At 41.6% G+C, this 23,350-nt stretch overlaps 1 protein-coding gene across 1 annotated transcript in view; it reads left to right on the top strand.

The window, feature by feature from the left end:
• m1ap (meiosis 1 associated protein) overlaps window positions 1–12,698 on the top strand; it is a 52,481-nt gene extending 39,783 nt beyond the window's left edge. Inside the window, exons 8-10 of the mRNA XM_073041815.1 lie at window positions 6,266–6,472; window positions 12,164–12,290; window positions 12,535–12,698. Of these exons, the coding sequence (XP_072897916.1) occupies window positions 6,266–6,472; window positions 12,164–12,290; window positions 12,535–12,698 (498 nt within the window). The remainder of the gene's footprint in view (window positions 1–6,265; window positions 6,473–12,163; window positions 12,291–12,534) is intronic.
• Window positions 12,699–23,350: the final 10,652 nt, after the last annotated feature.

The following is a 23,350-nucleotide window of genomic DNA, read 5'->3' as shown; positions in this document are numbered from 1 at the left end:
CAGCACACCTGAAGATCTGTCTGCCACATTTTCAAAAAGTTACAAAGCTGTCTAGAAGATCAAAATGATTCCAGTGATATAGCACCCATGAATAGACTGGAGAAGCGGGAGTCATCAGCTTTGATGCAATGGAGATTGTAAGGCGACCTTGTCAAGGTATTTAATGATTTTTAGATAATAAATTTAATTATGGACAATGTCAGAGCAGATAGAGTGAGATGGTTTCATTTGGCAGAAAGATCTAAAATTAGGGAACATAATACAAAGCTGATTGGTAAAAGAACCAAAAATGACATGTTGAATAATCTTATATCGTGAATAAGTGTACAGAACATCACCAAGGAGCTCTCTTGGTTTGTCAACACAACTTCGACAGTAGGGAAGGCACAACAGCGACTCTTCTACCTGAGGTGTTTAAGCAGAACTCATTTGCCCCAAAAATTTATTGAAGTGCAAACTTTTATTAAAGTGCAATAGAGAGAGGGTGTATTGACATACAGAATGAGGGTGTGTTACTCTAACTGCAGCAAGACTAGATCACAACGCAGTACAATGGGTGATTAGGATGGTTCAGCACATCTTTGGGACTCAACGACCAGACCTAGAGACAATCTACAACTACTGATACCTATGGTGTGCTGGTAACATCATTAAATACCCATCCCGTCCCGGACACTGTCTGTTCAATCTCCTGCCATCTAGCAGGAGATACAGAAACATCTTTGCCAAGACAGTAAGACTGAGAAACGGCTTCTTTCCGAGGGCTGTTGTGCAGCTGAATAATACTACACCCTGGCTTGCCAATGGCCTTTGAGTGTTGCGGACAACCAAAGTCACTTGTTGCATGTAAATATGTTATTTTTTCAAATTAAACTCTACTGCAAGCATTGTAAATATCTGTTTTGCATGAATTGGAATTGCATTGCAATCTCATTGTCTTGAGCAATAACAATAAAATTCTATTCTAATCAATTCTATTCTGTTTATTACCATGAGTAGTTGTTGAGGCAGATCAAATTCTAATGTTCAAAAGGAAGCTGGATAAATATCTGAGGGAATTTTTAGGACTGTGGGTAGAAGATGAGATAGTGGGATTACCTATACTATCAGATCAATCTCACACAGAACTCAGACCGGCAGCATATTACCGTGCCAGCCTTTCAAACACAACAGATTTTCCAAGTTTTAAATTACAAGGAGAGATTACAAAACCTAAATTCTGTTCACTGAGATTTAAAAGGCCGTAGAAGATTAAAAACTAATAGCAGAGATTACAATAAAAATGTTTACAGAAAAGCAGACTCCATACCACATACTAACACAGTCACTGTTCTACTCTGTTTTCAGTTGCTCTACTGCTGCCTAGAAGAGTTCCTCATGCCAAGAGTCACTTCGTCACTTTATCATTTCGTGTCAGTCACCTTATGTTCAGATACTCCTACAACCAGCGTCACTCTATGTACATAAAATAGGACTGCTTTTATATTTATATTTATTGTTTTTAATTGTACTCTTTATGCTTATTGTATTTATTATACTGCATTAGATCCAGAGTGACAATCATCTGTTTTCCTTTACACTCATACAGATGCATGACAAAAAACAATCTTGAATCTTAAATCTAAAGCAAAGTCTAAAATTTAGAACCAGGCCTTTACAGAAATACTTACTGATGCAGAGATTAATATTGATTCATAACTCATCTGTGTGCTCAGTCCACTGCTGTTCACTCTGCTGACCCACGACTTTGCTGCAGCACACAGCTCGAACCACGTCATCAAGTTCGCCAATGACATGACAGTGGTGAGTCTCATCAGCAAGAACGACCAGTCAGCTTACAGAGAGGAGGTGCAGCAGCTAACAGACTGGTGCAGAGCCAACAACCTATCTCTGAATGTGAACAAAACAAAAGAGATGGTTGTTGACTTCAGGAGGGCACAGAGCGACCACTCTCCGCTGAACATCGACGGCTCCTTGGTAGAGATCGTTAAGAACACCAAGTTTCTTGGAGTTTACCTGGCGGAGAATCTCACCTGGTCCCTCAACACCAGCTCCATAGCACAGAAAGCCCAGCAGCATCTCTACTTTCTGCGAAGACTGAGGAAAGTCCATCTCCCAACCCCCATCCTCAACACATTCTACAGGGGTTGTATTGAGAGCATCCTGAGCAGCTGCATCACTGCCTGGTTCAGAAATTGCACCATCTCGGATTGCAAGACCCTGCAGTGGATAGTGAGGTCAGCTGAGAAGATCATCGGGGTCTCTCTTCTCGCCATTACAGACATTTACACCACATGCTGCATCCGCAAAGCAAACAGCATTCAGGCTCTTACAACCAGACTATGTAATAGTTTCTTCCCCCAAGCCATCAGACTCCTCAATACCCAGAGTCTGGACTGACACCAACTTACTGCCCTCTACTGTGCCTATTATCTTGTTTATTATTTATTGTAATGCCTACACTGTTCTGTGCACTTTATGCAGTCCTGGGTAGGTCTGTAGTCTAGTGCAGTTTATTTTGTGTTGTTTTACGTAATTCAGTGTAGTTTTTGTATTATTTCATGTAGCACCATAGTCCTGAAAAACGTTGTATTGTTTTTACTGTGTACTGTACCAGCAGTTATGGTTAAAATGACAATAAAAAGTGACTTGACTTGATCTTCAAATGGAAGTTTATTGCTTAGGCAATGGTCATTTTAAATATGAAAAAGCAATTGTATGGATGGAGATGGCTCATAAATCCATATGCCTGCTTCTTTGTTCATAGATTCAATTAATTTTTCATCATGGAAATTATTCATCATGAAAACAGGGCTTATCATGGCAAAGGTCTTGCTAATGTACACTTTGACAATGTTCACCACCCTGCCCTCATCAATCCTCCTGGTCACCTCCTCAACAAACTCAATCAAGTTTGTGATGCATGATCTCTCATGAAAAGGAAGCTATGCAGGCTTTCTCTAATCATTCCTTGCCGTTCCAAAAGCAAGTACCACCCCTCTGAGTACCTTTTTGTAACTTTCCCACCACTGATATTTCACCGTCCAAGCCATGCTCTCTTCTCTCTGCTGCCATTGGGAAGGAGGTACAGTACAGGAGGCTTGGGTCCTACACCAACAGGTTCAGGAACAGGTATTAACTCACAACCATCAGGCTCCTGAATCATCATAGATAGCATCACTCACCATAACTCTGAACTGATTCTACAGCCTAATGACTCACTTTCAAGGATTCTACAAACCATGTTCACAGTATTATTTATTTACATACTTCATTTTATTTGCATAGTTTGTCTTTTGCATATTGGTTGTTTATCAATCGTGTGAGTTTTTTACTGATTCTATTGTATTTCTTTGTCTTACTGTGAACTCTTGCAAGAAAATGAATTTCAAGGTAGTACAGTATATGGTGTTTTATATATATACTTTGATAATAAATTTAATTTGATCTTTGAACTTTGTGTTGATGTAAGGCTTGCTGGCCTGCAGTTCCATGGCTTGTCCTTGCAGCCCTTCTCAAATAAAGGCATAACCTTAACCATACTCCAGTCTTCCAGTACCTTGCCTGTAGTGAATGAAGAAATAAAACTCTCTGCTATAGCCCCTGCAATCTCTTCCCTTGTTTCCCACAACATCCAATGATACAATGATTTAGCCACCTTTATTCACCTCAAGACCATCAATACCTCCTTTCTCCTCACATCAGTTTATTTCAGTATAATGCGTTTTCTTCCCTGAGCTTACCAGCTTCCGTCTCGTGCTCCAGGGTAAACATAAATGAGAAGTATTCATTTAAGAGCCTATCTTCCTTAGCTACACATGTAGATTACCACACTGATCATAATGGGATTTACTCTCTCCATAGTTACCTTTTGTGCTCCAGGTGTTCAAGATTCAAGATTGTTTATTGTCAGTGCTCAGTTCGTTTGTTATATGCTGTGTCGTATGACAAGGTCTTTTCCTGACCTTGATTGTTCGGCAAATATTTCTACAGAAGGGATTTGCCATTGCTTTCTTCTGGATAGTGAATTTATAAGATGGGTGACACCCACCCCCCCCCCCCCCCCAGCAAGATTTTCTGCCTGGCATCAGGACTTGTGATCTGCATCAGCTACCGTTATGACCATCCACCATCTGCTCCCATGGCTTCACATAACCCTGATCGGAGCTAAGCAGGTGCTACACCTTGCCCAAGGGTGACCCACAGGCTATCAGAAGGAAGAAGCGCCTCACATCTCCTTTGGTGGAGACGTATCTCCACCCTGCCACTCACATTTTTCACTACACTAGTATAAAGGAGAACAAAGTAATTGTTTATTCCTGATCTGATGCGACATAAAAAATACAATAAGCACAAAGAACACAAAAAATGCAATAACTATAAATATAAATATAAAGGCAATCCTATAAAACTCAATGTATTAGTAACTGTTACATACTTAGACTGTTTGTATGTACAGGTACATAAAGTGATGCTAGAAAATGTGTATGTAGTTGTGGTTGGGGTGGTGCAGTGGTTTAATGGATAGATGTGTTGATCAGCCTGATGGCTTGTTGGAAGTAACTTTTTTAGAGTGTATTGGTCCTGACGTGGATGCTGCATAACCTCTTCCCTGTTGGGAGTGGGACAAACAGTCCATGAACAGGGTTGGTGATATCCTTCATGATATTACTGACCTTTTTCCAGCAACTTCCTGTTTATTCTGTATGTCCTTGATGGCTATTCATGGCACTCCATTCCTGCCACTGTCTGTGAGGAGTTTATATGTTCTCCCCATGACCACGTGGGTTTCCTCTGGATGCTCTGGTTTCCTCCCATATTCCAAAGGCGTAATATTAGGGTTAGTAAGTTGTGGGCATGCTATGTTGGCATGAAAAGGCTAGTTGGTGACACTTGTTCAGCACAATCCTCTCTGTTTTGATTTGACATGTTTCATAGTATGCTACAATCTACAAGAAACAATTACAGCTCGTCTTTATCTTTATGTGGAGGGAGTAACTTTTCAACAAGAAAATCATGGATTAATGAGAGAAAATTTAAAAAAAGGATATGCTGAGAGACAAAGATAAGGTTGATTGAATGGGTGGAGATAATGTGATTATATAAACACAGCAGAGAGTCAATGGACTGAAAGGTCCATTATCATGCTATACTACTCTACCTAATTCTACACAGTGAAATAAAATGAAATGCAGCAGTCACTTTTTGCCACTAGTGGGAGCTATATCAGACCAGCCGCTTACTGAGGACATCGTGTGACATAAGTTATTTACTGCAGACAATTTGAAAAAGGGAAGAATATGTGTGTGCATGAAACTACTGCTGTAATAAATCCAGTGCAAAATAATCAGATTTAGTACCTTCTGTGATAGAATCCTGCATATTTGTTAAGCTTTGGCTCAGCATCATCTAATCACTACTCCCTGCTTCCCTTCTTACCTCCTCTGCCCTCACACTCACTACCCCCATTTTACCCATCACATGAAAGTAACTGCAAATAATGATAGTGGATATTCAGTGAACATATTAAATATCTCTATCATTGGTGCCACGGTAGTGTAGCAGCTAGCACAATGCTATTACAGCTCAGGCCGTTCTGGAGTTTGGAGTTCAGTTCCAACACTGTTTTGTAAGGTGCCTTGCTACATCCTCCCTGTGGAATGTGTGCTTTTTCCATGGGTCTTCTGGTTTCCTCTCACAGTCCGAAGACATATTGGGTAGGTTAATTGATCATTGTAAATTGGTCCATGATTGAGCTGCAAGGGCCTACTCTGCACTGTATTGCTAAATAAAAAAATAAAAAAATAGTCAAATGAAGAATATTTAAATATATAATTTTATATTAAGACCAATGTACCTGGCTAAACCAACCTCTCACCTATGACTAATCAGCAATTTATATTGTACAACATTGGATTATTAGGAACAAAGCCAGTAGCCACTGGAGCATCACTTCTTTGTGTTAGAAAGTTGTAGCCTCAGCCCAGTCTAGCAATTTGAACATGTAATCTAAACTGGCTGGAGACCTTTAATTAAGGCCCCCGTACCATGCAAAATGCTGTAAAGGGACTTTTTTCACCAGAAAAAGAAAGATGTGTTCCCACTTTATCCCTGACATGTTAACATTTAAAGCAGATTTTCTGGTTATTCATGGGACATACCTGAGTATAATTGACAAGCATAACAGCAGTAACTACCTTTCAAAAAGCCCCTTGTTGATTATATAAATGCAAGTCTATTCTTTCTTTCTTATTTCATGTTGTAGAAAAGAGATTGGATGCTTCTAGCTCGTTCTGAGCCTCAGGTTGTGGGAACTGCATGGTCGGTTCATGTTGACTCCTATTACATTATAATGCCTTCAACCACTTTGACCCTCCTGGTGAAGCCCGCAGCAGTACAAGAGCTCCTTTTACCCTGTGATCTTCCTTACAGATTTGATGATCCACCTGAAACAGCTTTGAGTAAAATAGAGGTGAGTCACCGCTTGGCTGTTAGTACATTCCTGGAATTTGAGGTGGTGATGTTATGAATGTGTTATTATTTACTTACAAATTGGATTTGTAATCTCCACAAATGACTTAGCTGTTAGATGCAAGGTAATTAATTATTTGTGTTATTATAATTTACTCATCAAAAGCTGAATAGGTTAAGGCTTTATTGCCTGGAATGTAGGAGAATGAGGAGAGATTTGATAATGGTAAATAAAATTATTAAGGGTATTGATAGGGTTAATATAAGCAGGCTTTTTTCTACTGAGGTTGGGTGAGACTGGAGTTAAAGGTCATAGGTTAAAGGTGAAAGGTGAAATATTTAAGGGGAACCTGAAGGGGATCTTCTTCACTGGGAGGGTAGTGAGAGTGTGGAAAGAAAGTGATGGATGTGGGTTCCATTTCAACATTTAAGAGAAATTTGGATAGGTACATGGGTGGGAAGGTTATAGAGGGATATAGTCTGGGTGCAGGTCAATGGGACTAAGCAGAATAACTGTTTGGCTTGGACTAGATGGGCCAAAAGGTCTGCTTCAGTACTGTAGTATTCTATGACTCTATAAGTCAATAGCATTCACAATACTGTATATCCTATGCTACAAATGTATTAAACGACAGGGTTCATCAAATCAGAATTAAAAGCCAAAAGCTTTCCAACAGAGTACTCAAACTTTTATTGGTTACAAGGTCAGAACAAAACAAAACTGCCTTGTAATTGGATCATATGGCACTGTTTAATTCAGTGCAGTACTATGCAATTGAAAATCAGGGTATCCCAGATTACATTTACAATTAGATCATTTGGGAACTTTGAATAGCATATCTTGTATCAGGGAAGCATGTGATGACATCATTCCCCACGCTGACATCATTGGCTAAAGAAATTTCTCTGCATCTCTGTTTTGAAAAGGCACCCCTCTATCCTGAGGCTATGCCCTCTTGTCCTAGGCTCTCCCGCCATGGGAAACATCCCTTCCACATCTACTCTGTCTAGGCCATTCAACATTCGACAGATTTCAATGAGATTCTCCCTCATCCTTATGAATTCTGGCAAGTACAGACCCAAAGCCATCAAACGTTCCTCGTATGATAGCCCTTTCATTCCTAGAATCATCCTTGTGAACCTCCTCTGGACCCTCCCCAATGCCAGCACACCTTTTCTAAGATGAGGGGCCCAAAACTGTTCACAATACTCAAGGTGAGACATAAAGCCTCAACATCACATCGTTGCTCTTATATTCTAGACCACTTGAAATGAATGCTAACGTGCCATTTGCCTTCCTCACCACCAACTCAACCTGCAAGTTAACCTTCAGGGAGTTCTACATAAGGACTCCCAAGTCCCTCTGCATCTCAGATTCCTGGATTTTCTCCCAGTTTAGAAAATAGCCCGCACATTTATTTCTACTTCCAAAGTGCATGATCATGCATTTTCCAACATTGTATTTCATTTGCCACTTTCTTGCCCATTCTCCTAATCTATCTAAATCCTTCTGCCTCCTACCTGTTTCCTCAACACTACTTGCCCCTCCACCAATCTTCATATCATCTGCACATTTGGCAACAAAGCTATCTATTTTATTATCTAAATCATTTGTATAAAGCATAAAAAGAAGTGGTCCCAATACCGACCCCTGCGGAACACCAATAGTCACTGCCAGCCAACCAGAAAAAGATCCTTTTATTTCCAGTTGCTGCCTCCTACCAATCAGCCAATGCTCTAACCATGTTATTAACTTTCCTGTAACACCATAACTTGGTAACCAGCCTCATGTGTGACACCTTGTCAAAGGCCTTCTGAAAGTCCAAATATACAACATCGACTACATCCCCTTTATCTATCTTACTTGGAATCTCCTCAAAGAATTCCAACAGGTTTGTCAGGCAGGACTTACCCTGAAGAAAACTATGCTGACTTTGAACTCTCTTGTCCTGTGTCACCAAGTACTCATCACCTCATCCTTAACAATTAACTCTAACATCTTCCAACCACTGAGGTCATATATAACTGGTCTATAATTTTCTTTCTGTTGCCTTCCTCCTTTCTTAAAGAGTGGAGTAACATTTGCAATTTTCCAGTCCTCTGGCACCATGCCAGAGTCCAATGATTTCTGAAAGATCATTTTTAATGCCACGACAATCTCTAGCGCTACCTCTTTCAGAACCCTAAGGTGCAGTTCCTCCGGTCCGGGTGACTTATGTACCTTTAGGTGTTTCAGCTTTTGAGCAATTTCTCTCTTGTAACAGTAACTGCACCCACTTCTCTTAATTCACACACTACAACATCAGGCATACTGCTAGTGTCTTCCTCAGTGAAGGCTAATACAAAATATTCATTTAGTTCTAGTGGTCCTATATCCACTCTCATTTATCTTTTATTTTTAACATACTTGAAAAAACTTTTACTATCCATTGATATTATTTGCTAGCTTGCATTCATAGTTCATCTTTTCCATTCTAATGATTTTTTAGTTGCTCTCTGAAGGTTTTTAAAAATTTCCCAATCCTGTATTTTCCCACTAATTTTTGCTTTGTTGTATGCCCTTTCTTTTGCTTTTACAACAGCTTTGACTTCCTTTGTCAGCCATGGTTGTACTATTTTACCATTTGAGTGTTTCTTCATTTTTGGAATACTCATAGAAAGTACAGCCTTTCAGCCCATTTAGTCCCTGCCAAAACTACTTAAACTGCCTACTCCCAACAGCCTACACTGGCACCAGAGCCCTCCATACCCCTACTATCCATGTACGTATCCAAACTTCATTTAAACGTGTCCTGACAGTTCTCTCAGCCCTCTGAAAGAAGTTTTCCTTTGTGTTCCCCTTAATCTTTTCACCTTTTACTCTTAACCCATGACCTCTGGTTGCTATCCCACCTAACCTCAGTGGAAAAACCAAGCATACATTTACCCTATCTATACCCCTCATCATTTTGTATACCTCTATCAAATCTTCTTTCAGTCTTCTCCATGCTAAGGAATAAAGTCCTAACCTGTTCAAACTTCCCTCATAACTCAGGTCCTCCGGACTCAATTACATCTTTGTAAATTTTCTCTGTACTCTTTCAATCGTTTTTACATCTTTTCTGTAGGTAGGTGACCAAAACTGCACACAATATTCCAAATTAGGCCTCACCAATATCCTATACAAATTCAACATAACATCCCATCTCCTGTACTCAATACTTTGATTTATGAAGGCCAATGTGCCAAAGTTATACTTCAGCACTGACCTGGGAGGTCTCCAGATAACTAAAATCCCAGTCATTAATGACCAAGCCTACAACTGCTGCACTTCCTCATCTCGCAGCACAGCTCCCAATATCTCTTATTCAACAATGCCACAATTCCTCTCATAAAGCATAGAATCATGAACAAGCAATGGGCTCCTCAACCAGTTCTGCCACTCAGCAAAAATATTGCAGGTCTGATCTTAGCCCTAAATTCACACTCTTGAATTTGCCACATAACTCATCATAATACTACATAGTACAAAGAGTTGTCCCTCTCAACCTTGAATATGTTCAGTGATTCAACCCCAACAACAAATGGAAGTACTGAATTCAAAAGATTCAGGATTCTAAAGTCATAGAGTCATAGAACCCTATAGCACTTAAACAGGCTCTTCTGCCCATCTAGTTTGTGCCAAACTATTAATTTACCTAGTATCAGCTTGCACCTGGACCATAACCATCAATACCCCTCCCATCCATGTACCTGTCCAAATTTCTCTTTAATGTTGAAATCAAACCTGTGTCTACCACTTCCTCTAGCAGCTTGTTCCAATCTCCCACCGCCCTCTGAATAAGTTTCCCTTTAAACATTTCACCTTTCACCCTTAACCCATGGCCTCTAGTTCTACTCACACCCAACCTCAGTGGAAAAAGCCTGCTTAGATTTACCATTTTGAGACCCCACATAGTTTTGTATCTAATCAAATCTCCCCTCGTTCTCCTATACTTTAGGAAACAAAGTCCTACCCTGTTTAACCCAGCAACATCCTTATAAATTTTCAATCTTATTGATATATTTCCTGTAGGTGGGTGACTAGAGCTGCACACCATTGTCCAAATTATGCCTCACTAAAGTTAACATGCCATACCAACTCCTGTATTCAGTACTTAGATTTATGAAGGCCACTCTGACAAAACATAGAAAACATAGAAAATAGGTGCAGGAGTAGGCCATTCGGCCCTTTGAATGGCGGTGCAGGCTTTCTTTATGTGATGCCACTTTCTAATAATTATGGATCTGTATTCTCAGCTCCCTCTGTTCTGCAGAAAAAGACCTCTTTTATTTAGGCTGTTAGTTCTAGGTACTGCCATGAAGGGAAATGTCTTCCGAGCATCTACACTATCAAACCCTCTCAAAGCTTATATATTTCAATGAGACCACCATCTTCTAAACTCCAATGATTACCAGCTTCTCATAGAGAACACAGTACATCACCTGACAGGCTCTTCATCTCATGAAGTTGTGCTGACCTTTTAACCTATTCCAAGATCAGCCTAACACTTCTCTCCTACATGGCACCTATTTTTCTATCATCCATCTGCCTATCTAAGTCTCTTAAATGTCCCTAATGTATTTGACTCTACCGCCACTCCTGACAGCGTGTTCCACACACCTGTGACTCACTGTGTAAAAGACCTACCTCTGACATCTTCCCACCCCAGCCCCCCAATATTTTCCTCCAATCACCTTAAAATTAAGCCCTCTAGTGATAGCCATTTCCACCCTACAGAAAAGAAAGTAGCTGCCAATCAATCTATGCCTCTTATAGCATCATATATTCTCCTAATTTTCCCTTCCATCCTATCCCTGGTCAGCAGTTCCCTCTGAATTTCAAATGTGACATTGTCTGAGTGTCATGGCTGATAAAGAACAAACAAATTGTCTAAGTGATTGCCATTGTTGACTGATAATACAGTATAAGCTAAATCCCAATGAGTAGGAATTCTTTCTTATAGATGAACAAAGGGAATATTTTGTCAGTTGTATCTGTACAACTAACTGGACATGGACCACTACAGCCCAGGAATAGTGTTGCACTAAACAGCTAAAAAGCAAATAAAAACTCAAACATTAATTTCTCCTACCTACACCATGTCCATATCCCTCCATCACATCTGCGTGCCTATCCAAACATCTTTTGAAAAGCCTCAGATGTATTTGCCTCTGCTACCATACCAGGCAGTGCACTCCAGGCACCTTCAACTCTTTGATTTAAAAACTTACCTCTCACGTCCCCCTTGAACCTTCTCTCTCTCACCTTCAATGCATGCCCTTTTGTATTACACATTTCAACTGAGTATCTCAACAGATACTCTCTGTCCACTCTATTTTAAGAAATAACAAATTATGAATAGTAAATAAGAGCTAACCTTATTACAATTTAAAACATAATATTATTAGGCCCAGGCCCCACTATCCCAACACATAGATGATCAGATGAATCTCTATCTTAACGAGCATATATCCTGTGCACTGTACAATTACAAGATCCCAGAAAATAATATATAATTAAGCAATCTGAAAACACCACAGATCCACCCAATTTTGACATGTTTATTTTCCAAAGAGATGGGACATCATTACAAGAAGCCAAATATTCTTGGCAGCTGGATCTCCATGAATTCAAAAAACAGAAACCAAAGTTTGTTTTGTACTTTTGAAGGAGGTATTGGATGGGCTTGACGTGGAAGCAACATATAACCCACTGAACCTGAAAAGTAATCTCTATAAGCATCTCAGAGGGACTTTAGTTAGATCTCCTTATCGTCAGCAACCAAAGCAAGTGCAGCGTAGAGAGCAACATCATCCTGAACAACCACACAGACAGGTATTTATCTTTATGTCAAATTACTCAGCTAATTTATCCAAGGTTATGAATTGGTTAAAGAATATCTTCCCAAGGTAAAGGAGTAAAGAGATTGGACAATATTTCCTCATCAAGAGAGATATTCTCAGATTCACCAGTTTAAAATCTCAGTAATTCTTGTTAGTGTTGAAAATTGATTATTAAAAGTAATTTCCACCCTCATGCAGGCTACTGCAGCAGCAGCACCATCATTGGGCATCAAACACCCGATGATGCCTTTACTGCATACACACACCATGGAGACTATGTGGGCTTCAAATGCAATGGCAGGCTTCTCCGGAGGGCAAAGGTGACCTTACCTAGTGTCTTGCCTCAGCTGAGTTGCAGTTGAAGAGTTACCGTAGATACCGGATTATAAGCCGCTACTTTTTTCCCACGCTTTGAACAGCTTTGAACACTGCGGCCTTTACTACGGTGCGGCTAATGCATCGTTTTTTTTCATGCCGCCAAAAACATTTTGCCTCGTAACAGTAGACCAATAAAATTGATGAGTAGTTCACAGAGGTCCAATGAAATTGTACGATAAATCAAGCGCACTTTCACAATTAAATTATTGTAAATCAGTCATTTGTACTCACCCTCATCAATATGGAAAACACTCGAAGAAAAGCATTGTGCTGCCTTTATGGCAGTTATTTAGTTTATAATATTTTCACTTAGTAATTCATTTGTTAGTATTTTCTAGTTAAAGTTAGAAGTGTTTTAAGTATATTTGTTTTCTGTACTACATCCCGGGATGCTATGACGTCACATCCGGTTTCGCCGCGTCTTGTGGGGAAATACCGGTTTGCGATAAACGGAAAGGTGGGGGCGAGTGCATTAGACCCGCGCGATGATGCAGCTTTTAAGTTAAAGGCGATCAATAACTTTTCCTGGTAGGCTGCAGTATATATTTTTTTACCAGTCGTTAGGAGATATTGGAATGTTGTTCGTGCACTGTTCAGTAAAAAAGTATACGCAACGTAATTTGTGTGTTACCGATACGTATGTATATTTAAAAGTAGCCGTGTTACAGGCACGGTTCGAAAAAAAGCATTTGCAATATGTATTTGTTTATGTTACCATACAGATTTAATTAAAAGTTAAAAAATCCTCACGTGTAATATCTTTCTGTGTAAATATCTCATATTACAACGTGGGACACCTGCGGCTTAAAATCTGGTGCGGCTTGTACAAGTACAAAATTGATTTTCTTTCTAAAATTAGAGCCTGCGGCTTTTAATCAGGTGCGCTCTGTAGTACGGAATCTACGGTCACTGCACTGAGCTATCTACCTCTCCCCCACCCCCACTGATAATCCTAACATTTTCAAAAGACTTCTTTCATTTTGGGGTGCTGTTCATTGCTCACTCTTGAGTAACCCATGACATCTAGTCTAGTACTGTAATGATGTACAGAAGTGGCTGACGAATTCCTTTTGCAGAAGTGATAGAGACATATCATTGGTTCTTGATTTTAGAGATTCTCTTTTCCTCTTTACTTCCTTTATTGTAGCTTCCTCATATGAGCAAGCACTGCTTTTTATGTTAGTAGACCAAGGCAAGATGATCTAGTGCTTGTTTTTTCTGCTGTGTCACAGCTGAAACTCTTCAGTAATGTTCTTAGAATCTCTTTTCTTGTTTGCTCTTAGTCAGCTCTCCATAAAGCTGCTGCTTTGGTCTTGTCCTCAGACATTCTTCTGAAATGTCCTGCTTAACAGATCTTTGACTCTTTCACTAATGTGTAAATGCTGGGGTCGTTTGTTTGGGGCAGTATCTGCATGTCTGTATCTGATTCATTCATTCATTCATTTATTTTCTTCTATATTATGTATTGCATTGAACTGCTGCTAAGTTAACAAATTTCACAACAGACTTCGGTGCTAATAAACCTGATTCTGATTCTGATTCTGCAATGATCTGTCTGATGGCACACAAGCCAAAGCTTTTCACTACATTTGACAATAATAAACCAATTCCAATTCCAAGTGTGTCCTAGGATATTGTTGGAACTAAGGAAAAAATTTGCTGGGACCCTGGTACCTTCCTTACCCATGGGTAAGGTATTGAAAGACTAGGGTGTCTGTGTTTATTTAAGAAGGGAACTGCAAGCCACTGCAGTCAGTACCACCAAACATCAGTGGTGGAAATGTAATGGGAGGGGATTCTGAGAAACAGGATCTTAATGTATTTCAAGAAGCAAGTACTGATTCAGGATAGTCAGCATGGCATTGTATGTGGGATAATTTGTGTCATGTGTTAAGTTTTTTGAAGAAGTGATCAAGAAGTGATACAGACAGCTTCTGAAACTTTATCTCATGAACTTTTTGACAAGGTCCTACATGTTAGGCTGGTTCAGAAGGCAGATCTCATAGAGTCCAGGAAGGTCTAGTCAATTGGATACAAAATTGGTTTTGTGGAGAAAGTCAAAAGATGGTAGAGGAGAGCTGTTTTCCAGATTAGAGGCCTATAAGCAGCAGTATGCTACAGGGAGAGGTGTTAGATCCCCAATTGTTTGTCATATTAATGATTTGGATGAGAATGTAGATGGCATGATTAGTAGATTTCCTAATGACACCAAAATTGGTGATATAGTGAACAGTGAAGAAGGTCGCCTAAGGTTACAATATGATGTAGATCAAGTGGAAAAGTGGAAAAGGAACAGCAGATGGAATTTAATTCAGGCAAGTATGAACTGATGCATTTTGGAAGGTTAAACCAGGGCAGGACACACACGGAAAATGGCAGGGCCTTTGGGAATGTTTTTGAACAGGGAAAAACTTAGGGTATAAGTATAAAGTTCCATGAAAGTGACATTGCAGATAGATAGTATTGTGAAGATATAAGATATGTTTACCTTCATTGGATGAAGAATTGAATACAAAACTTGGGACATCATGTTAGAACTGTAGAAGATATGGGTGAGACTGCATCAGAAGAATTATTTGCATTTTTGGTAACCATTCTATAGAAAGGCAAACTACTTCTGTAGAAAAATTTTGCGAAGAATAATTATGCTCAAGGAAAGGCCATGATCCCCCATGTCATACAACGTGGAATATAATGAACAAGCGAACCACAGAAAGGATGTGATGGAACTAGAGAAGATGCAAGAAAGATGTTGTCAGAACTGGAGATCTTGAGTAGTAATGAAAGGGATGGAGTAGTGGAGCTTAAAGGGATGTGAGCCAAACATGGAAAATAGGGATGATTTGGGTGTGTGCTGTGATTAGTGTAGAATACTTGAACCAAAAGGAAGAATGGTCAGTGTCATAATGCTCTATGACTCTTTGACTGGATACACTGGGACTTCTCCCCAAAGAAGCTGAAGGGTGACCTTAGTTACTCATAGTCTTTTTTCCATGGTACGGTTGTTTAAGACAAAGAAGGCATACGGTGAGAAGGGTAAGATTTAAAGGTGCAGAAAGCGATTTGCTGAAAGAACTCATCAGGTGAAGCAGTATCTGTGGAAACAAAGGGAGAGTCAACATTTTGGGTCAAGACCCTACATCAGGACAGTCTTTTTCCCAGGGGGCAAATGTTGTTACTAGGGGGCATAGGTTTGAGGTGAGAGAAAGCAACTTTAAAAGATATTAACTAAGTAAGTGTTTTGCACAGAGAGAGGTAGATGACTGGAATGCAGTGCATTGAGAAGCATAGATATAGAGACAGGGAATAGAAGGGTAAGGACCATGTACCAGTAGCTAGGTTTAGTTCAGCCAGTTGTTATTTGTAATGTTCTAATTAATTTTTGCTGAAAATAGTAGGTGATTTGCATTTTATATGTGAAATTCCCAGATATCCTGAATAAATTGTCTTCATTGTAATTCAGGAAATATGACTGCCAGTGGCAGGCATCCAAAGAGCAATATGATTGTGACCAAATAATCTGTATTATTCAAAGGTGTTGGTTCATTTCTTAAATATAACACCATGGGATCTTTGACCTACACCTGGGAAAGTCAGCAGCTTCTCTGTTTAATTATGGTGTTTTGTTACAGTAAATCTATATACCATGGGCAATATGTTCCAGTTATTGTTGTAAGTCTTGCTTATTAATATCGCTGTTGGAATCAGATAAGCAGTTTCAGTATCTCTGAATAAGACACTGGCATGTCAGACCTACAAGACAGAATTTCCAAGGCAGGTTGAGAAAACCCATGAACATCACAAGCTTCTACCCAACTAGCTTTTAGATTTAATTTCAAATATGTGTTGGAATAACAGATTTTAGCTGGCCTTGCTGATATGGGTACAGGCGATCCCCATGTTATGACAGGGTTGATTTCCTAGAAAAGGGCTGTAATGGTTAGCGTAACACTATTACAGTGCTAGTGACCCGGGTTCAATTTCGCCACTATCTGGAAGGAGTTTGTATGTTCTCTTTGTGTCCATTTGGGTGTCTTCCAGTTGTTTCAGTTTACTTTCACACTTCAAAGACATATAGGTTAGTAGGTTAATTGGTCACACGGGTGTAATTGGACAGCACAAGTTCACTGAGCCTGAAGGAACCATTCAACAGACCAGATTGAGTCTTTCAGTATTACCACATTTAGTTGTGAATGGTGGTGGGCAATTAAATATATAATAGGAGAAAGATCCATTTAATGCATTTACAGTGCCACACTACATGCTGAATGCTGCTTTTGGTGTCTTAGGACATTGTCTCTATACCATATCTATGGTGGACAGATACCCTTTTGTTGATAGATTGTTGAGGGAGAATCAAGTATGTTTATCCCTCAGTGTGTCAGCTTTGACTATTAGGATTGATCAGCTCAGACTGTGGTGCTGCTATCTGCATCTTCTAAATCTTGTTCAACATGGGCTAGCACTGATTTGTTAGATAGGGAGGACCAGAATTGGTCATCAGCCAATTCTGACCTGATAACATGCAGTCTCAGATGATCTAAAGTCATTGATGAGGATCTGCCTCTGCCACCAGCTCCAACAAGTCTGTTCCAGGGACAACTAACCTGGAAACCATAATGGAGATGTCAACACATTGTAATGTACGCTTTTGTGAAGCTACATTGCTTGACTAGTCTGTGGGACAGCTCCTTAATTGATGTGTAAGACCCCAAATGTTTATGAGCAGACTTTGCAAGGTCAGCTGGGCTGGCCAAGACTCTTCTGTATTGAAAATCAGTGCCTTAATCTTACCAAGCCATCTGTCCAGTTTTATTCCTTCTCTGTTTGATACATCTGATTGGCATGTTAACACACTTTAGAGGGCATTTAAGAATCAACTATGTGAATGGATCTAGAGCAGTGTGTAGGACAACAGATTCATGACCCCGAAGGATATTAATGAGCTAGATAGTTTTATAACAATCCAGTAGTTTTCATGGTCATCAGAAAGGAATGGTACAGTAGAGTGGCACAGTAATGTAGAGGTTAACACAATCACTTTACAACACCAGCGATCACCAACCAGAGTTCGATTCCCGCTGCTGCCTGTAAAGAGTTTATAAATTCTCCCTGTGAGTGCACGGATTCCTCTGGGTGCTCCATTTCAAAGACATATGGTTAGGCTTAGTGAGTGGTGGACAATGCATTTCGGTGACACTTGAGAGCTGCTCAGCACAATCCTCACTGATTTGATTTGATGCAAAGGACACATTTCCTTGTATTTTTCGATGAACATGTAACAAATAAAGCTAATCATTAAGCTTTGAAGATTAGTTCTTTTTGTTACGTTGCAATGCTGGAAAACACCTATTTCTCTAGGCACAGACAAGAATAACTTAAAATTTACCTTACTTTAATGAAGTATGTTCCTCATTCAGTTCTGTCTTAAAATAACATCAGGGTTTCTTGTCTTGTACCCTAAAATTTCCATGTTGACATGAGCAAACAGTGAAACATGAATATGCTTCAGCTGTCTGATTGTAAATCCCTGTTAAAATTCCCAGTGAGCTGCTCATTGCTGTTAACAGACCAGCGGGCTTTTCATTGGGATTTTTGAGATCTTTATTATTTCAACAGTCCCATGTTAATATTAGTCCCAAATTTCTAATACTAGCACAGGAAACTTCACAACTAATAGCTAAAAAACATCAGCTTTAATAAGCCACAGAAACAATGCTTAATAGTATCTTTAATGCACCAATTAATGATTGTAGCAAAGAAAACATGCTATTAACATCAAAATAAATATGATGGAGCTTGTTAGCCTGGGAAGGCAGTCCATCCAAGAGAGAGAGAACTCTGATTTGAAACCTCTGCTGCCTTGCGGCCATACCCACTCATGGGAAAGGCTTCGGGAGTAAACCCTGAGGACAAATCCGATGCTGGAGTCCCTAAGGCAGTCTGATGTTGCCTTCAACCTCGTTCTAGCAACTCCTGCGACAAAAATGGTGCCAGGCTGTATCGGTCCTTGCCCTTCCCTTGGACAACATCGGTGTCATGGAGAGGGGAGACTTGCTGCTTGGGCAACTGCTGGTCTTCCATACAACCTTGTCCAGGCCTGGAGAAGACACTCCAGTGTCGCCTCACCGTGACAGCACAACACAGAAAGCAGCAGTCTACCAGTTATAAGCCTGCACTCGATTGGCATAGAGCAAGGCACCAGGGGTTGCTTTCAATGGAGGGAGAGACCATCCCGTCTCACTGGACAGCTACCACCACCTCAAGCTGGGCAGCCCCCAGCCAATAAGGTGCTGTACCGCCACAGTCCACCCACTCCACTGGGTGTGTGGGGCTTAGGGATACAAGTAGTCCGAACTGCGGACTGTAAACACTGCACCAGCCACAACAAGAAGGCAAAGAAAGAAGCCAGCACTCAGAGTAGGATGCTGGAATATACGGACCATGACCACTGGTATATCAGATGACCTTCGGGAGATCATCAACACACACAAGACAGCAGTGATTAACAATGAACTGTTGAGACTCCAAGTGGACATTGCAACGCTCCAAGAGACACGTCTCGCAGAATTGGGAACCCTACGTGAGAGAAACTATACCTTCTTCTGGCAGGGGAAGGGCTCAGACGAGACCAGAGATCATGGTGTAGGCTTTGCTGTGAAGAACTCTCTGCTGAAGATGGTAGAGCCTAGAGAGAAAGGGACGGAAGGGATTGTCTTACTTCGATTCCACACATCTGACGGGCCTGTCAACCTTGTCAGCGTCTATGCCCCAACCCGCTACTCTACACAAAACACAAAGGGCGAGTTCTACCACCAGCTCTCAATGATGATACAGGAGATTCCAAGTCAGGAACAGTTGCTGCTACTTGGTGACTTCAATGCCAGAGTGGGCGCCAACCATGACTCCTGGTCAAGCTGCCTTGGGCGGTATGGAATTGGCAGCATAAATGACAACGGGCAACAACTGCTCGAGCTTTGCATGCATAAATTATGTGTCACCAACACCAACTTCCAGACCAAAGTGTCTTGGAAACATCCCCGCTCCAAATACTGGCACCAGCTAGACCTGATAATCACAGGATGCCATCACCTGAGAAACGTGCACATGAATCGCTCCTTTCAGAGTGCCAACTGCGACAAGGATCGCTCTCTGGTTTGCTGTAAGATCAGACTTCGGCCAAAGAAGATGCACTACGCCAAGCCTCCAGGCAACACCCAGACAAAGCAGCGGAGTTCATCAAGTCACTGGAGGATGCTCTCCTTGCAGACTCACCAGAAGGAGATGCTCAGCAGAGATGGGACTCTCTCAGGGACACTATCCACAGCACTTCACTCAAGGCCTTCGGGAAGAAACGGGGCAAGACACAGGATTGGTTTGAAGCAAGCTCAAGTAAGCTCACTGCTGTCATCGAGGTAAAGCGTGTTGCACTACTAGAACACAAACGCCACCCCACCCAGGCAACACTGCAAGTGCTAAGGACAGCAAGAAGCAAAGCCCAGGAAACAGCCAGATGCTGTGCAAATGACTACTGGCTACAACTTTGCAAAAGCATTCAGTCATCATTTGACACAGGCAACATCCGTGGAGTGTACGAGGGTCTCAAGATAGCCATTGGGCCAACCCAGAGCAAGACAGCACAATTGAAAACCATAACGGGTGAGACCATCAATGACAAAGGCAAGCAAATGGAGAGATGGGTGGAGCATTACTCTGAACTCTTCTCCAGAGAAAACAGCATCTCAGACAGCATGCTAGACGCCGTGGAATGCCTGCCTGTCGTGGAGGAACTGGATGCATTGCCGACTGCCGAAGAGCTGAGTAAAACCATCGACAGCCTGCTCACTGGGAAGGCACCAGGAATGGATGGCATTCCACTAGAGGCCATCAAGTGTGCAAAGGGCATCCTGTTAAACCACCTGCATGAACTACTGTGCCACTGCTGGATAAAGGGAGCAGTGCCACAAGACATAAGAGACTGCAACATTGTCACCCTATATAAGAACAAAGGGGACAGAAGTGACTGTAATAACTACAGGGGAATCTCCTTGCTGAGCATCATTGGGAAGGTCTTGCCTGCGTGGTCCTGATCAGATGGCAGAAAATAGCCGAAAGGGTATATCCTGAGTCTCAGTGTGGTTTCAGGTCAGAACGCTCCACAATCGACATGATCTTCTCCCTTCAACAGCTACGAGAGAAATGCAGAGAGCAAAACAACCACTCTATGTCGCTTTCATTGACCTCACGTAGGTCTTCAACCTTGTGAGCAGAGACGGCCTGTTCAAAATCCTCGCCAGGATTGGTTGTCCCCCGGGGTCCTCAGGATAGTTCAGTCATTCCACACAGTCATAAAGGGTGTCATTCAGTTTGACGGCTCTTCTTCGGAGGCCTTCAACATCCGCAGCGGTGTGAAGCAGGGCTGTGTGCTTGCCCCCATCCTATTCGGCATCTTTTTCTCAGTCATGCTGAAGCACGTCTTTGGAACATCAACTGATGGTGTCTACCTTCACACCAGATCGGACGGGAGGATGTTCAGTCTGTCCTAGCTGAGGGCGAAAACCAATGTTCAGGAGGTACTCAGCAGGGTCATTTGTCTGCCGACAACGCGGCACTGGCAAAACACTCTGAAGAGCAACTGCAATGCCTCATGGGCAGCTTCTCAAGAGCCTGCCAGGACTTCAACTTGACCATCAGCCTGAAGAAGACCAACGTGTTGGGCCAAGGCGTTGAGCACCCCCCTGCCATTACCATCAACAACTACGAGCTGGAGGTAGCTCATGAATTTACATACCTTGGCTCCACCATCACGGACAGTCTCTCCCTACACCCCAAGATCAACAGACGGATCGGACGAGCAGCCTCAACATTCGCCAGGCTGACAAAGAGAGTCTGGGAGAACAGAAAGCTGATGACGCACACCAAGGTTGCAGTCTACAAGGCCTGCGTCCTCAGCACACTGCTTTATGGCAGCGAGACCTAGAGCCTCTACTCCAGACAAGAGTGGCGTCTCAACGTTTTCCACCTTTGCAGCCTGAGGCGCATCCTGGACATCAAGTGGACTGACCGAGTCACCAACAATGAGGTCCTGGCCCGTGCCCAGACACCTAGCCTCTTCACCCTGCTCCAACAACGCCGTCTCCACTGGCTGGGCACCTACACCGCATTTCAAATGGGAGGATTCCGAAAGACCTGCTGTACGGGGAACTGGCCTCCAGCAAGAGAGCACAAGGGCGGCCCCATCTTTGTTTCAAAGATGTCTGCAACAGAGACATGAAGTCACTGAACATGAACGTCGAGAGGTGGGAGGTCAATGCAAGCGATGGCTCTCACTGGAGGCTGGAACTACACAGAGGCCTAAAAAGAGGAGAAGAGAAGCTGAGGCTTGCTGCTGAAGAAAAGCGCACTCGCCGAATAAACAGCACCAAGGCAACACTGGAGGACAGCGCCTTCAAGTGCAGTCGCTACAGCCGAGACTATCACTCCCGTGTGGGCCTCTATAGCCACAACAGACGCTGCTCTACCAACACAGACTGAAGCAAGACTTTCCAGGCGCAGATCCATGGTCTTGCAAGACTAACGGATGGCACCACTAAATATGAAGGCAGTGAAATTAATTATCCAGAAAGGCACTTGATATTTTAATTAAGTGGTGTGTGTGTGTGTGTGTGTGTGTGTGTGTGTGTGTGTGTGTGTGTGTGTGTGTGTGTGTGTGTGTGTGTGTGTGTGTGTGTGTGTGTGTGTGTGTGTGTGTGTGTGTGTGTGTGCGCGTGCCCACATGCACGTACATCCATACTGGATTGGCCCAACCCCTCAAGATAAAGAAATGCCCTTCACAGTGATATAAAAGGGTTCATTTAAAGAAATTTGACTGTCATAACTAAATTTACATTTCACATTCTATTTTCTTTTAATTTACATATCCTTACTAACTTCCTTGTAAAGACAAACTGTGAACTGCTGCATTTGAAAATTAGCTCTCTGATTTGAACTTTTATAATCAGACTTTCTTGTCAGGACCTCATGGACTTAGGCCGGTTAAGTAAACTTTCATGCTGCTACAATTACACCCAAACATAAAAAGCATCAAATCAAAATTAAACCAATTTTTTAAAAAATCACATTTTTTCTGGTGTAAGTGATAGCTCCTACTTTTATAAAGAAAAGACGTCTGACATTCCCCCTATACTTTCCTCAAACACCTTAAGATTATGCCCCTTTGTATTAGCCATTTCTGCCCTGGGAAAATGTCTCTGGCTGTCCATGCGATCTGTGCCTCTTATCATCTTGTACACCTCTATCATTTCACAACTCATCTTCCTTCACTCCAAAGAGAAAAACCCTAGCTCACTCAACCTATCCTCATCAAACATCACTTGAACCCAGGCCGCATCCTGGTAAATCTCTGCAACCCCTCTAATGCTTACACACCCTTCCTATAATGAGGCAACAAGAACTGAACACAATGTATTGTCCCTTGATGACAAATGCCATTACTTATCAGAAGTTTAATAATAGACAACAGTAGCTGATAATAATTGCCCACTCCTGATTCCTTCCTCTGCCACACCTCCCTGTTTAACCTGTTGATATAAAAGCTAAGGAGTAGTGTTGCAATTAGTGTGACGCTATTACATCT

This window comes from Hemitrygon akajei, chromosome 4 (assembly GCF_048418815.1).
Source record: "Hemitrygon akajei chromosome 4, sHemAka1.3, whole genome shotgun sequence".
Classification (NCBI taxonomy): domain Eukaryota; kingdom Metazoa; phylum Chordata; class Chondrichthyes; order Myliobatiformes; family Dasyatidae; genus Hemitrygon; species Hemitrygon akajei.
The sequence above is the reverse complement of the archived record's forward strand: the minus strand, read 5'-3'. Positions and strand labels throughout refer to the sequence as shown.